The sequence below is a fragment of the Diadema antillarum genome, unplaced genomic scaffold (assembly GCF_040938485.1).
Source record: "Diadema antillarum isolate AM-2024a unplaced genomic scaffold, OU_Dant_1.0 scf00000065, whole genome shotgun sequence".
Classification (NCBI taxonomy): domain Eukaryota; kingdom Metazoa; phylum Echinodermata; class Echinoidea; order Diadematoida; family Diadematidae; genus Diadema; species Diadema antillarum.
The window spans coordinates 1,652,780-1,667,743 of record NW_027270954.1 but is presented as its reverse complement, the minus strand read 5'-3'; the positions used below and the strand labels follow the sequence as shown (position 1 = coordinate 1,667,743).

The following is a 14,964-nucleotide window of genomic DNA, read 5'->3' as shown; positions in this document are numbered from 1 at the left end:
CTCGTACATTATTATTCAAATCGAATAAGTCAGTCTTAGCCTAAGATTGACTTTGTGAAACAGACTTAAAAAGTCGCACTTAGACTAAGATTGACTGGCGCTAAGTCTGACTTACTAAGTGCGACCTTTGTGAAACAGGCCCCAGAACATAGTGGGGTACAGACACAGAGGGCAGTATTCCCATGGCGGCGGCGAATTCGGAAACAGGGGCACAGGTAAGTTTATTATTTCTCCACATTAGGAGTGTTGCAGTTGTCTCATTAAAGTTGCGATGATAGACTTGTATGTTTAATGTATGATTTCAGTTGTGAGGTTCGATTACACGTGACATAACGGTAACGGACTAACGTAACTCAGCAATCAATCAATCATTACGATTTACACAAAAAACAATGTACCTCACATGCTAGTGTACACGGTTCTATTCGGCATTACGTTGTTTTGGTATAGTGTACCGAATCCAAATGTACGCGAGACTGTCTCGAAGCTCGGTCCACTACTATCGTACACAGCTACGCAGACGATGGCGATTGGCAATTTTAGCGCTTTTTCGGCGACCCTGATTCTTAGCACGGCACCTTTGGAAAGTTGCTCCGATTCTGCGTGTTGGACGGCGAAACTTGGGATTTTAGATGGATTTTTGGAGGTGACTTCTACTCTAGGCACTGCACTTTCCGGTTTCGCGTTGCGTTGTGAACAAATGTGCCAGTGTCTTCTTGAGTGAGTGCAGTATTACCAGTAATGTTCCGGTTAGACCCTAACTGCGACCAGCCCCAACGCCCGCCGCACAGCGGCGCGGTCTCCGGGGCTAGTTAGGCCCTAGCCTACACTGTAGGTAACCGCACCAGCGACCCTAACTGCGACCAGCAGCCCCAACGTACAACGTACAGTGTTGGGGCTGCGCCGTTTTGGCATCGATATTTTAATGTTGTACCAAACGGGTGCCGTTCCGGCGCTGTATTTCCTTAATTTTTCAACAAAAACTACTGGGAATAATTACATGGGTCGACTAAACCTAAATGATTCACATCGGCGACTGTTTGATGCATTTCATTGCTTATGATGCAGAAAATGCTGTCTTATAAGGCAAATATCTTCAGCTCACCGATGCTCACTAAAACTCACAATCACTTGCACATGCGCACACAATGCATTCAGTGCAGTGCATTGACAGCTGTATTACTCGCTACATGATGCATATTCACCGTGCGATGATGCATTATTCATATCCTTCTGCGTCCGTAACGTTGACGTCATTGTTTACGCATGCGTAGATGCGTACTGATGGATATACACGTTCAAAATAGCAGCAAAGCTCTCCACTAGGGCAGACCGCCTACTCCTAAAAAATGTGGAAAATTATGCAGTTTCCAGATAAATTGGTGAGAAGGACCAAGGCAATGGGGTAGTGTATATTTCATTTTATATTGTCACTGTGTTTATGATGAACATTTAGCCATGGTTTATTTGTGAAGTTGCCGTATATGTGGCAATAGGGAGTTGTTCGTGATTCTCACTTGAACGAAACTGCGGGGTAGCCGCCAGGACCCCGCCGCAGAGCGGCGGGTCTCCGGGGCTACAGCGACCCCAACACGTACACACGTACCAGCCCCCCGCGCCGGGGTTATAGCCTCGGTAACCATAAAAAATAAAATTACAAATGAAGCACAGGTCTGTTTATGAGTGCGTCAGTTGGAATTGTGTGCATATATTAAGGTAACTATGCCATGGAAGTTTAACTTCACCTTGGCCCTTCTTCTTGTGGGTTTAGGCTTTATTTCATAGTTACCGCTTGCACACTAACTATATTCCGACTGAAGCACGAAAAGACGTGCGTCATCTGTGTTATAGAATGGGTAATTTTCTTGCCAAAAATCCATTTGTCTGTACAAAGTGTCAAATGTTACCCAATGACAAATTTGCTGGATGCATTTTCTTGGCTTGCCATAGACTAGAGCCCAAAATCATGCATCCAGTAGGCCGCCTACTTCAAAACCATGCATCTAGTGTTTACTGGATGTAAGGAAAAAGTACTGGATGCATGATTTTTTTAGCCAATAGGCATCTCGTACCGAGTGCGCGAACGCTTGCTTAGTGCGTGACTCTTTGTTACAAGCGTGCGTACTCTTGTAGTCTGGCTTCCAGACCCTCTGCTTGTACTATTTTGCTATCAAAGGATATTGACACCCACAACGTCAAAAACTGGAATAGGCTCGGTCGATTTGTCCTGCAAAATGATGATGAATTTTAGATTCTTTTACAGAGTACATTTTATATATTGCTATTATTAATCAAAGAAGTTAAGCATCCACTATCGTAGTGAGAACAGACTGTGCTTATTACATCATACACTGTAGTTCAAAGGTAATCATTCCATCCTTGTTCCATCGGCAGCTCCTTGTCCGCCTGGGAGAAAAGTCTTCACTGGATAAACTGGATCCAGCTCTAATTCCCCCCGAGTTTGTCCCCAGACCCGGCGATGTGGTTGAGGTGTATGGTGGCAGCGGAGCAGGAAAGACAGAGCTGCTGCTGAACGTCATGGCAACCTGTATTTTACCTCCGTCATGGGAAGGCATCAACATTGGGGGAATAGGGACCAGTGTGGTCTTCTTGGACACCGAGCAACAGTTTTCCATGGTGCGACTCTTCACTATCATGGAAAGCAGAGTGAATGAGGCTCTGGCCCACATGTCAGAGGGTACTCCTGATAAAGGGAATGATCAACATGGATGCAGTGATAACCAATTTGCACACACTGATCATGACAGAGAAGAAAGAAAGGGGAATAAAAAGAAGTTTGGTCATAATGCTAGTGATGTCAGGGATGATCAAAGAGAACAGCATATTTCCCACAACCTAGAAGGAAACAGCAAGCAGTCATTGTTTTCACCATCAGAAGAAGAGGTCGAATCATTTCTGAAGTCCTGTCTGAAGAAGCTTTACATTGTGAAGATTGTTACCAGCGATCAGCTGATTATAACTCTTCATTCTCTCGAGTCACTCTTAGCCAATCAATGTGGGATCTCTGTTGTCCTTGTTGACACAATCTCTGCATTTCATTGGCTCGACAAAATGAGCGGAGGAGACAGTGTGTTACATCAAGGGACCAATCAAAAGCTGGCTTTCACGGCGCTCTCAAGGCTCCTCAAAGACTATCACCTAGTGGCGTTTGCAGCCAAAGCAGCCCTGGTGACCAAACGAGCCCAGAGTGACCCTGATGCAGAGCATGGCGATGACTCAAGGACTCCTCACAGCAGAGCTACGCCTTCAGCTCTCGGGTTCACCCCAAGAACAGAACATCACGAGTTCATGAGTAAGGAGTGGACAAGGCTTGTCAGCCATCGAATCGTCTTGGAACGACATGACAGCAGCGCACCTCTGACGGTGAATGGCATTCAGGTGTACAGCACCTTCTCAGCAGTTCTTAGTCAGAGGACTACAAACAAAATACATATGAGTCACTTCATTGTAACAGCTCAAGGAATTGTCCATGTGTGAAGGGAAGAAGAGGAGGTTCAGTTCACATGCATCTGTATATTTGGTGTATCAAAATGGCTATTGATATTTACGTGCCTTAGTACATGTATTGAAAAGAGCATTAGACACACACTGAAAGACACACAAAAGCATAAGATACACACAACACAACACACACACACACACAAACACACACACATTTACGAACACACTCAGAAAGATAATTATGAACATTTTTGGGTACCTTAAATGGAAGGTAAACCCAAAGAACAATGTGGATTGAGTGAAAGCAGCAACATTAGTAGAACACATCAGTGAAAGTTTGAGGAAAATTGGACAATCGATGCAAAAGTTATGAATTTTTAAAGTTTTGGTGTTGGAACCGCTGGGTGAGGAGACTACTAGAGGATATGACGTATGAGTGGACAACAATACAAAGAAAATATAAAGGAAATTCAACAAAAATTCACTTTTCTAGAATCATGAAAGAGCAATGGACCAACCGCTTTCAGAAAGCAGGGGGAATAATTGCTACCCTTAACATATGTCAATATCAAGTTGATGGAATTTGTAATTTTCATGAAAAATTGATTTTTGCAGAATTTTCTTTATATTTTCTTGGTATTGTTGTCCACTCATACGTCATAACCTCTAGTGGTCTCCTCACCCAGCGGTTCCAACATCAAAACTTTAAAAATTCATAACTTTTGCATCGAATGTCCGATTTTCTTCAAACTTTCACTGATGTGTTCTACTAATGTTGCTGCTTTCACTCAATCCACATTGCTCTTGGGGTTTATCTTCCCTTTAATTCACAGTTGATGTGCTTCATGTACAGGTGTATGTCAGTTTACAATTTAACTTATGTTGTACTGTATTAGGAAATGGACTTGTGCAATTATTTGTTTTGTTTTGAGCCAGGAATTCTCTATACGCTGTACCAAAAAAGGAACTTTGGATTGTAAAATCAAAAAATAATAGTTAAAGACTAATAGTTTTGTTCTGCATTTATGCATGCTCGTTACGTACACATACTCTTTCTCACACCCCACCCCCATACAGAGACAAGGAGGATGTTTCATTACAGTACATTGATATAAAGTAATAGAGAGAGATATGAAGAAAGAGTTTCTTTTTGCAGACATTTAAAGGGATGATACAGTTTTGGTTTAGATGGGGCTGCAGGTTTCCAACTTGTGTGTGTGTGTGTGTGTTTGGGAGATGAGAAACCTCTTATGAAATATGAAAGAACATGTCATTTTTAGAGGATTTCACAGTTTATTTGATGAAAATTGGAAATGGCTGAGATATCCAAAAAAGTGATCCTAATAAAATGTGACAGGCCATGACTTTTATTACCTAGGATCTCTTTGTTTTATCTTGTTTTTGGATATCATTTCATAACAAAATTTCATCAAATAAACTTTCAATTCCCCTTAGAATTGTTTGCTCTCTTAGTGATTTCTAAATACATGTACATGTATCTTGCAAATGTTCAAAGCTGAATCCTTACCATAACCAATACTATACGATCCCTTCAAAGAAATTAGCTGGGAATGCAGCTTTCTTGCCTGTACTCTAAAAACCTTCACTAATAAACAAGCAACTCAAACATGGTTTGGAGACAGACATGTATTTATTCAAAATCCCAAATGTGATCTTGTACTGTCATGGCCTGGTAGTTTGTACATGTACAATTGTACATGTACTTATTTGACTCTCATGCAGGCCCATGGGTGACATCTCAAATTTCATTGTATCTAGTAAAAAAAGACATAAATGTCAACTGTTATGATGTACTGATTACATTGTACATGTATTATCACAGTGCACTCTCGTTATAACAAACACCAGAAATTCCAGCTACAAGTAAAAATTGAGGCTGTATCAGTATTTGCTCTGTTTGTTATTGTTTTATTTGTTTGGTTATCACAAAATTTTGATACAGTACAAGTATAACAAAAGAAAACTGCTGGTCCCCTGGACTTCGTTAGAATGGGAGTCCACTGTATAACCAAAGTGGTAACACTTGCAAAGTTTGTTATGGGAGTGATGTCATTCTCACATAAGATTATGATGTGGGTACACTGTATTTCAATTGTATATGGCCATTTTTACAATCAGTGGTGTAAAACACGGTTTTGGCACTAATTGGTGTATAACTTTCTTATACACTGACAGATATGCATTATTTTTTCTCATAAACTTACCACCCACAGTGTCTACCTTGGGTACCTTAATGAACTTTCCTCTCTTTTTCTTTCAGATGTGGCATGCACTTACATGCTTGAAATCCAACACTTTTGGTGTATGCACTCTGACATGTTTTTTTTTGTCAGACCTAGCATATTAAATTGTTCATTCCTTTTCATTATTTTTGTTGTTGTGGTGATAGACAGGTATCCAACATTAAGAACTATTATGTTTACCAGGTTCTGCTTTGTCTTCTTTAAAGACTGAAATTGTCCAAACTTTATGTTTCGGAGGTGACATTTTCCGTTAACAATTAACCCCTCTTTTGATTTAGCTCTTGCTCACAATTATAAAATTCAACTTTGCTAATTTCCATCAAAACAGAATAGTAATCAATCTGACTTAACTTTGATCCAAAGATTATTTGATTCAAAAAGCTTATCATTTTTTAGTGAGTGTTTATAAATTTATGCAACTTTTCCGTTAACTTTTCTGTCACCTCCGAGACAACAGATTTATGTATTTGATTTTTTTATTCTTGACATCAGTTATACATTACATTTACAAAAATGTAACATATCCCCTCACATTATCTCTGAAGGAAGGTAGTAGAAATATAGCCTGTTGTTTTCATTTCGGAGCAATTTACAATTTTCCGTTAACACTTGTCACCTCCGAAACAGTCGTCACCTCCGAAACAACAAGTGTATTATATTTGATAATTTCTCGAAGACAAAGCAATTTTGTTTGATTCTGTCCAATTGACAGGAATCTCTTTTGGATAAAAATAGTAATATAGCAACAGGAAGTGATAATTTTCTAGAGATTAATAAAAGATCTAATAAAAACTAAGAATTACTGTTTCGGAGGTGACAAAACACTGTTAACAAGAGTTTTTGCTCATTTCTATTGAAGAGAAACCATATCATGTACACCAATGGTTTCATTTATTTTAGTAACATAAGTCTCAAAGTGGAGAAATCAACTAACACACTCTCACTCTTATTTTTATTACTATACTGTACGTTTTAGGGCAAATTTACATTTTCCCCCTTTTTTAACAAAGAGAATGCACAAAAGACACCCATCTGTTGTATATATAATATTGTAATCAAGATCAATTCTCCTGCTTTAGTTAAGTAAACATATAGATGCTTTCATCTTAGAAGCTTGATTTCCAATTTAAGCAATTTAGTTGTGAAGATTTACCAATCACAGCTTTCCATGTAGGTTGCTTTTTCTTGTGTTTCGGAGGTGACATTGTTTGTTAACACCATACTGTTATGTGATAGTGAAAGGCAAGACTTCAGTTCCTTTTCACTATCTATTAACATTTTCAAATACATTCAATATCTACAAAATCATCACAATACAAGTGACTTTTGTATACCTAGCTCACCAGAATTCCCTTGATGCCAAAGTGATACATGTGGCAGTTCATGCATGCCCTAGTCCACAATCTTTAAAAAAAAAATCATAAAATAATCAAACTCCACAAAAAGGCCACATGCCTATAGCTGGTGCACAACTTGTTCTTGAATTCTTAGTTGTTGTTTTTCCATGTACAACGTGGTAATCATTTATAAACAAAATTATGTGATTTTTTTTTTAAATATGACAAAAATTATTACATTTTTCAAGTTGAACCAACTGTTTATGACATTGTATTTTTTAAGATTATTGAAGTTATCTGACAACTAAAATGAACAGAGGAACAAGTCCCCAGGACTGGAAAGGGAAAGATCCAAAAACAAGATTTGTAATTCTATCTCAATATAATTTTGATGACGTGTTTACCTTGTTTTGTTATTATGTTTTATCTTAGAATTTGGCTTTAAGTACTGGAATTTCAAGGAAAAGAAAATGGTTTCTTAAAGGACAAGTCCACCTTCATATACAAACATGTGGATTGAGTGAATGCAACAACATTAGTAGAACACATTATTGAAAGTTTGGGAAATTGGACAATCCATTCAAAAGTTATGGGGTTTTTTTAAGTATCTATGCAATAACTGCTGGATGAGACGACTACGACAGTGTATGATGTCACATACATGCAACGATATAAAGAAAATATAAGTGAATTTCACAAAATTTTACTGTTTGAAAAAAGTGCACATTTCTTCAACTTGCTACTGATGTATGTTAGGGCAATATTATTCACCCTGCCTTCCATAAGAGAGAAGTCAAGTGTTCTTTTGTTATGCTAGAAAAGTGAAAATATGTTGAATTTTCTTGATACTTTCTCTATATCCTTGTACACGTGTGACATCACAAGCTATAGAAGTCTTCTCATTCAGCTTTGACTGAGCAGAAACTTCAAAAATTCATAACTCTGGAACGGATTGCCTTATTTTCCTCAAACTCTCACTGATGTGTTTTACTAATATTGCTGTATTTACTCAACCCTCGTGTCTATTGAGGTGAACTTGTCCTTTTTCGGTCCCTTATAGGGTTATTTGAGACCAGTTTGTGTCCGGGACCTTCTGTGAAGTTGATAGGTAAAATTACTGAACAAAAAAAAAATTCCCCATAAGTTCACACAAAAGCATTATGCTGTTCTCTTCAGCTGGGAAACACAAACTGTTGTCTTAATAACCAAACTGTAAAAACTTGCTAAAGATTAGTATGAATTACAATCTAAAACAAAATATGAGCTGGTATCCACTATCATGAAAGAGAATAACTAAACAAAATAAAAAGTAAGAACTGAAAGAAAGAGCTTATATTTGAAAATTAAAGCCATGAGGAAAGACATGAATGTTCACAATATATTAGTTACATTGTAACACCTGAGAAGTTGGGTTGTCTCTGTGTTGTGTCACCTCCAAAACAATAAAATGATTTGTTCTTATCTTATACTTTTTACTCTCAAAAGTGACTAATATATATGATTTGCTGGTAATTTTCAAGCAATTCAGAAAGATACATAAAGTATATTTTAGTAATGTCAACAGTTTAAATGAATCTGGTATATAGAAAATTTATCCCAGATGAACCAAACACCTTTCACCAGTATTATAACATTTGTATGGTGGCTATAAAGAATGATGAAGAATTCATGAACATCCTTGAATTAATCTATTTATAATACTATGTGCAAACAAAAACATAATACAAGTCAAATAAGAATTTTTGCTTTTGGCATTCATAACCTATGTCCCCACCAAAAAATTACAATGGTACCCTCCGCAACGATAACTTTAAAGATAGTGAATCAATCTAAAATACAATTTGAGGGATTGAAACTATAACTCATTGCCCACACCTTACAGAAAACCCCGTTCAATTTGCTTCAGAGGTCAAAGAGAAATGAGGATTTTTGTAGAGCATGTCAGGAATCCCTTCCCTCCAAGTTCTGTATACTAGTATTGTGTTTACACATTAATATGCAGTTCCAAGAGCATCCAAGTGCTAAACTTGGAAGAATCAGACTCCTGACATCCTTTATAACAATCCACATTTCTTTGAGACCACTTAACCAAATTGACTGGGGCTTTCTGCAAAATAGAGCTAAGATGTTATAATTTAAGACCCCAAAGTAGATTTTAGCTGATTTAATCATATCGGGTGCTATCAATGCAAAAGTCTAATTGTAATTTTTTTTTATTTTTTTTATTTTTTTGGTTGGGGGGGGGGGGGGCATACTATATGAATACTTGAACACAATGTTAACATTGAATGTCACCTCCGAAACAAAGTTATTCTTTTCTGGTGTTGTGGAATAAAATGTTCTGAGAGCAAAGAAACATTACTAAAATGATCTTACACCCTCATTTCAATTTAAGGTAGAAAATGGAATGCCAATTTTCTTCAGGTTACAATATCTAGCTTATGTCTGTCATATTCTTACTGTAAATGAATATTTCAACACAATGTTAACGTTGAATGTCACCTCCGAAACGAAGTGATTCTTCCCTGGTGTTGTGGAATAAAATGTTCTGAGAGCAAAGAAACATTACTAAAATGATCTCACACCCTCATCTCAATTTAAGGTAGAAAATGGAATGCCATGTTTCTTCAGATTACAATATTTAGCTTACAACCTTCGTCCAAATGGAAGGCAAATTACTGGTGCCCGTGCTAATTAATGAAGTGTAAAAAAACACTCGTTCTGTGTGGTTTATCTGCTTGAAACAGGAGTTAATTACTTGTTCTCGAGTTATGATTATTAAAAACATTGATAAAAAGAAGAAGTTTTGTGTTATTGTCACTTATTCTCAAAAAAACTGAGTGTTGATATTAATGTCACCTCCGAAACATTCTATTGTGTTAACTGTCACCTCCGAAACATCCATGTGTGAAAAATCCAAGATTTAAAGAAATGATTGGAATTTCATTTAACCTACATAGGAAGGTACCTTCTTAAAGACTTGTTATAGTATAGAGTTTTACCTGGCTTGCCCTCCAATAAATAGTTAAAATCTTAAAAATTGCATGTCAATTGGTATTTTTACCAAAAATTTATAAATCTCATGTATTTTTTTTTAAATTCAATTTATATTCAACCCCCAAATTGTTTTGATTCACAAACTATATATTGTTGTTAACCATATAAACTTTGCATGGTGAAGTTTGACTACAGAGTTTTGTCATTATGGTGCAATTCATGAAAACAAAATTTTGCTTAAATTTACTTCAGGTGCCAGGGTTTTCCTTAAATTACACCAATAACTCTTCAGCTTTAAGGTCTGAAATATTATTTTTTCAAAAATTTGAATACTTTCCAACAGGAATCAAACAGAATAATGAAAAAATATTTTGTTTGAAATTTTGACCCTCTGAGTACAAAAGTTACACCACTGATCGTAAAAAAGGCCATATATGACATTGTGCCACAATTTAGCCCACCATTGAGATGCAATTATGTTGTTGATTTTTTGTTGTTGTAGAGTTTTCATGCACACATTCACATGCTTTGTGGGCAGAAAATAGAGAGCATCAAAAGCTTTAACAAAAACACACCGATTTTAATGTATGCTTCTAAACTTCAGATAATTATCAAAAGAGTGCTCTTCCATAAAATGCCAAATACATTGTACTGGATATTTAAAATCAACATTGTTGATGTAAGGTTTGCATGGATTCCCAGGTTTCAGGAAAATTGACCCATGGTATCTCTGTTACACCATGTAGTGGATGTTGTCTTGCATGGTCACTTAAAATTGAGAACGGATAGATTTTGCTGCAACACGCATTTCCCCGAGTATACTCGTGACTAGTCCTCAACAGGTTAATAGTACAGTGTACAGCTATGTGTTGTGCAGTTCTTGTCTAAACTTTCTTGTAAAAATGGTTTTTTCTATAGATTTTGGACAGGGCAGGGCATAATCTAAACTACAATAACACAAAGAGGACACAGAAAATTGCTTTTACTGCATAAAAAATGGAAGGGGGGGGGTGTTTCCACATAAATTTATTACATTGTTTTTCTTTACCACAATCAGACATACAAAATTCGTAGCAAGAATACAGTTTTGTTGCAAATGATCATTTTTGATATCTTTTTTTAACATAACACAGATTCAGTGAATCAGCTTCTTTGGTTTACTGTAACTGAAATTGAGAAGATGTCATGTTTAATGTAAATGAATGTGGAGAGTATGTTTACTCTTGAATTTTGCCTCTTTGATGTTGGAACAATGTACCTATAGAAGTTGATGAAATATGATATGATTTTATGAAAGGTACGGTACATCATCAGTAGTGCTTCCCCATGTTGGGGTAGGGAGAACCCTAACAGAGACTCCAACCCTCCCGTTTTCGACGGGAGATCTCCCGCCGAAAGCCCATTCTCGCAAAATCTCCCGTTCTCCCGTTTGAGATTTGATTTCTCCCGCCCTGGCTCTGTGTCTCCCGGTGGAAAGGATTTCTTACTCATTGCTATTGTATGTTGAAAAAATAAGCCTTAGATAGCACCAGAGAACATCTAAAACCCTAGGAACTTCGCGCTTCGCACACATCAACTTGGAGTCTCCCGTTTGTTAGGGGTTTCGGGCGGGAGAATCTCCAGATCAGAAGGTGCTTGGGGTTGGAGTCTCTGCCCTAAAAGGGCTAGAAAATATGCATTGTACCAAATTATTGTGCATGTGGGTTTTTTTTCTTCTTCCCTGGAATCTTGGGAAAGTAACTTCAAAACTTAATTTGAATGAAGTTGTGTACGCATATCATTATGCAAGTTTTAATGATGAGTTTGAAATGCTCAATAAATAGAAAGAACAAATAATGACAACGTGGTTAATGTCTGCTTGTGGAGTGCAAGAAGACCTTTTACCTTTTTGTATGTTTTTTTTTTTTTTCTGCAGTGCAAAAACAGCACTGATACTCTCATGTAAATCTCAGCCACAGTTAAAAAAAATACTGCATTTTCAGTACTGTTAAAGTTTGAAGTCCACAGGCATTGCAGATAAAGTCCATTATTCGGCCTCAAGGTGGAAAGCCATTTACCAGGCGCTCGCGTTTGACTGCAACAAAGGTTCATGCCCAGCAATTGCATCACCATGTTGCCCATCCATACAGTGAAACATGGTGGTCCATCCTTCTCTTTGTTTCAGGGCAAGATTAACACTCCCCTCACTCTGGTCGAAGAGGGAAGAGGGGGAAGTGGGCATTAGGCATGCTTCAGTCCAGTCCGAATGGAAGAGTTTTTTGATTGTCACTTTCATGTAGCACTCAGTGTGCCACCACAGAAGATGCAGTTTGCTAGCAGGATGTCCTCCAACCACTTGGCATCTGTAAAGCAGATTGATATTATCTAACAACATCAATCTGTTTGCAACAGTTACCTCAGTTTGTCACTATGTCAAATTTTAGAACATGCCATCATGTCTCTCCAGATTAATTCCCCCTCCCCACAAAGAACATACTATGTATTAGATAAATGAATCAACAAATACATAAGTACATGTACATAGATAAATGAATGAATGAATGAATGAATGCATGCACATGGATGGATGGATGAAAGAATGAAGAATGAATGAATGAATGAATGAATGAATGAATGAATGAATAAATAAAAATGAATGAATGAATGAATGAATGAACGAACGAACGAACGAACGAACGAACGAACGAACGAACGAACGAACGAACGAACGAACGAACGAACGAACGAACGAACGAACGAACGAACGAACGAACGAACGAACGAACGAACGAACGAACGAACGAACGAACGAACGAACGAACGAACGAACGAACGAACGAACGAACGAACGAACGAACGAACGAACGAACGAACGAACGAACGAATGAAGGGAAAGCCTTCCTATGGTACCGGCAGATACAATGTACATGTATACACATGTATATCAATAAGGATACAATACATGTACATACTGAGTTTTCTTATAAAAGATGTATGCATGTACATCATTAGATAGATGTACAATTGTAAGTAGAAAAAATAAAATAAAAGAGAGGGAGAGGGAGGAGAGAGAGATGCTAATACACAAATGCAGATGCCATGCATGCACACTGTACATGTATGTCTTATCTTTTTTTCCCTCTCTTTTTAATTTTGCTAAAAAACAAGCATCAGATAAGTGCAATTTAATTGTATTTTGCTAATTACTGCTGATATTAAGGCTGGTGAATGACTGATTGACAAACAGCTTTATGACAAGTCACACGAGGCAAGAGTAATGGGTATACTTTACAGTTGTACCTGTAGGATCTGCCTCTGCATAATGTGTCCCACAGAATGTACACTGACGTGGTCTCAGGGTCTGGCAGAGTTGTAAGGTGAGACTACAACGTCCTGCCAAGTCAACATGGATACAACGGAGAGGAATTATAGGTTCCTGCATGGTTCCTAACAAAATTTTACACATAAAGATGAGGCTGTCTTGTGTAACTGTATGATTTGGTTTGCATGATTGTACAAGGGAGGGCTTCTCATGGGTGTTGTTGCCTCCTTTGCCACGATTTGAACTTTAACGAATAAAAAAAAACCCACAAATTTTGACAGGTGTAAATCTTGTCAACATACATAAATTTTTAAGGCAAGTTAGCCTCATGAACGAATTTTTTCCCCTAAATTCTTCCAATCCATTCACCCCCCCCCCCCCCAAAAAAAAAAGACAAGCAATATTTCAATTACTGTCAGTGTCGAACATGGAATTATATTTGTTTTCAGTCATTGCTGATTTGAAGGCAACAGTAAAACAAGCAGCATTGACAGAGACTTAGGAAAGTTTTAAAATAACAAAACAAGAAAATAAGACACTCACGCCATGAATGGCCGTTTTGACAGGTGTCACTGTAGGCTGATGTCAGTTTAATCTGTGTTAACTTGTCAAGGAATGAATCTTGCATGTTTCCCAATCTGCAAAATGTCACACAGAAAGGGAAAGCAGATCTCTACTTCATGTTACGTCACCATAGGAGCAATGATTGCAATGGCCTGTCACCTAAGACTAACTTTAAAATGTGACCTTCAGTAACCTTTAACCTTTGATTTTAGCATGTGATCTAAAGCTGCACCATTAGATGATCTGATCGCCAATATGCATCTCATATCCAAGAATGATCAATCATATTTGACCAATGATTTCATTATGTTGTCACAATAATAGTCTTGAAAGTAGTGCCAGTGAGTGAGGTGATAATATCTTCAGCATTTTCTTGCCTTATAAACTCTTCATTAAGAGCTGTTTACCATTGTACATGTAATCTATTCTGTTGGAATTACACTTTTGTTTCTTGATGGTTTTTTTTAAAGCAGAAGAATTCACTAGTGTTCACTCAAAGTACAACTGTATAATAGAGTACAGTGGCAGATCCAGGCAGGGGCACACCTTTATCTTTTGTTAAAACAATAGAAATAAAAAGAAAAAAATTGGGGGTGCTCGCGCTTCCCCCCCCCCCCCCCCCCCCCCCCTTTAATTTTGTAAAGGCGCCTTCCTTTACAGAATTCCTGGATCCACCCCTGGAGCTGGAGTATATGATTTTTTTTTCCCCCAGTCACATTGTCAATGGCCCTTTTAAATTACACAGTATAATGTTAACCCATTCCATACGGGAACCCGGTGTCCTGTGTTAGGGGATTTCACAATTCAGTATGGAACGGGTTAATAGCATGTAACATGTCACTTGTGTGATTCTCTTAAAAAGGATATCTTGTCCACATAATCTGCAGGTTTCTCTGCTGGCAATCTTAACTGATCCCCTGGCTGTGATTGGCTCTTCTGATTTGGAATGACGCAACTTCAGCCAATCAGACATCAGACCCAGAACGATACCGGCTCTCCCACGTTTGTCTGTATTAGTGGCACCGAGCAGGCATTGTCA

General features: G+C 37.7%; 1 protein-coding gene across 1 annotated transcript; it reads left to right on the top strand.

The window, feature by feature from the left end:
- Positions 1-182: 182 nt before the first annotated feature.
- Positions 183-3,498, top strand: LOC139716429 (DNA repair protein XRCC2-like). Its single transcript, XM_071627975.1, has 2 exons — positions 183-215; positions 2,395-3,498. Exons 1-2 carry the CDS (start codon positions 183-185, stop codon positions 3,496-3,498), a joined length of 1,137 nt encoding a protein of 378 aa, XP_071484076.1.
- Positions 3,499-14,964: the final 11,466 nt, after the last annotated feature.

Excerpts from the sequence above, each read along its gene's own strand:
- LOC139716429 (XM_071627975.1), top strand. The coding sequence starts at position 183 with ATGGCGGCGGCGAATTCGGAAACAGGGGCACAG. Across the intron at positions 216-2,394 it reads ATTCGGAAACAGGGGCACAG|CTCCTTGTCCGCCTGGGAGA; the intron begins GTAAGTTTATTA and ends TTCCATCGGCAG.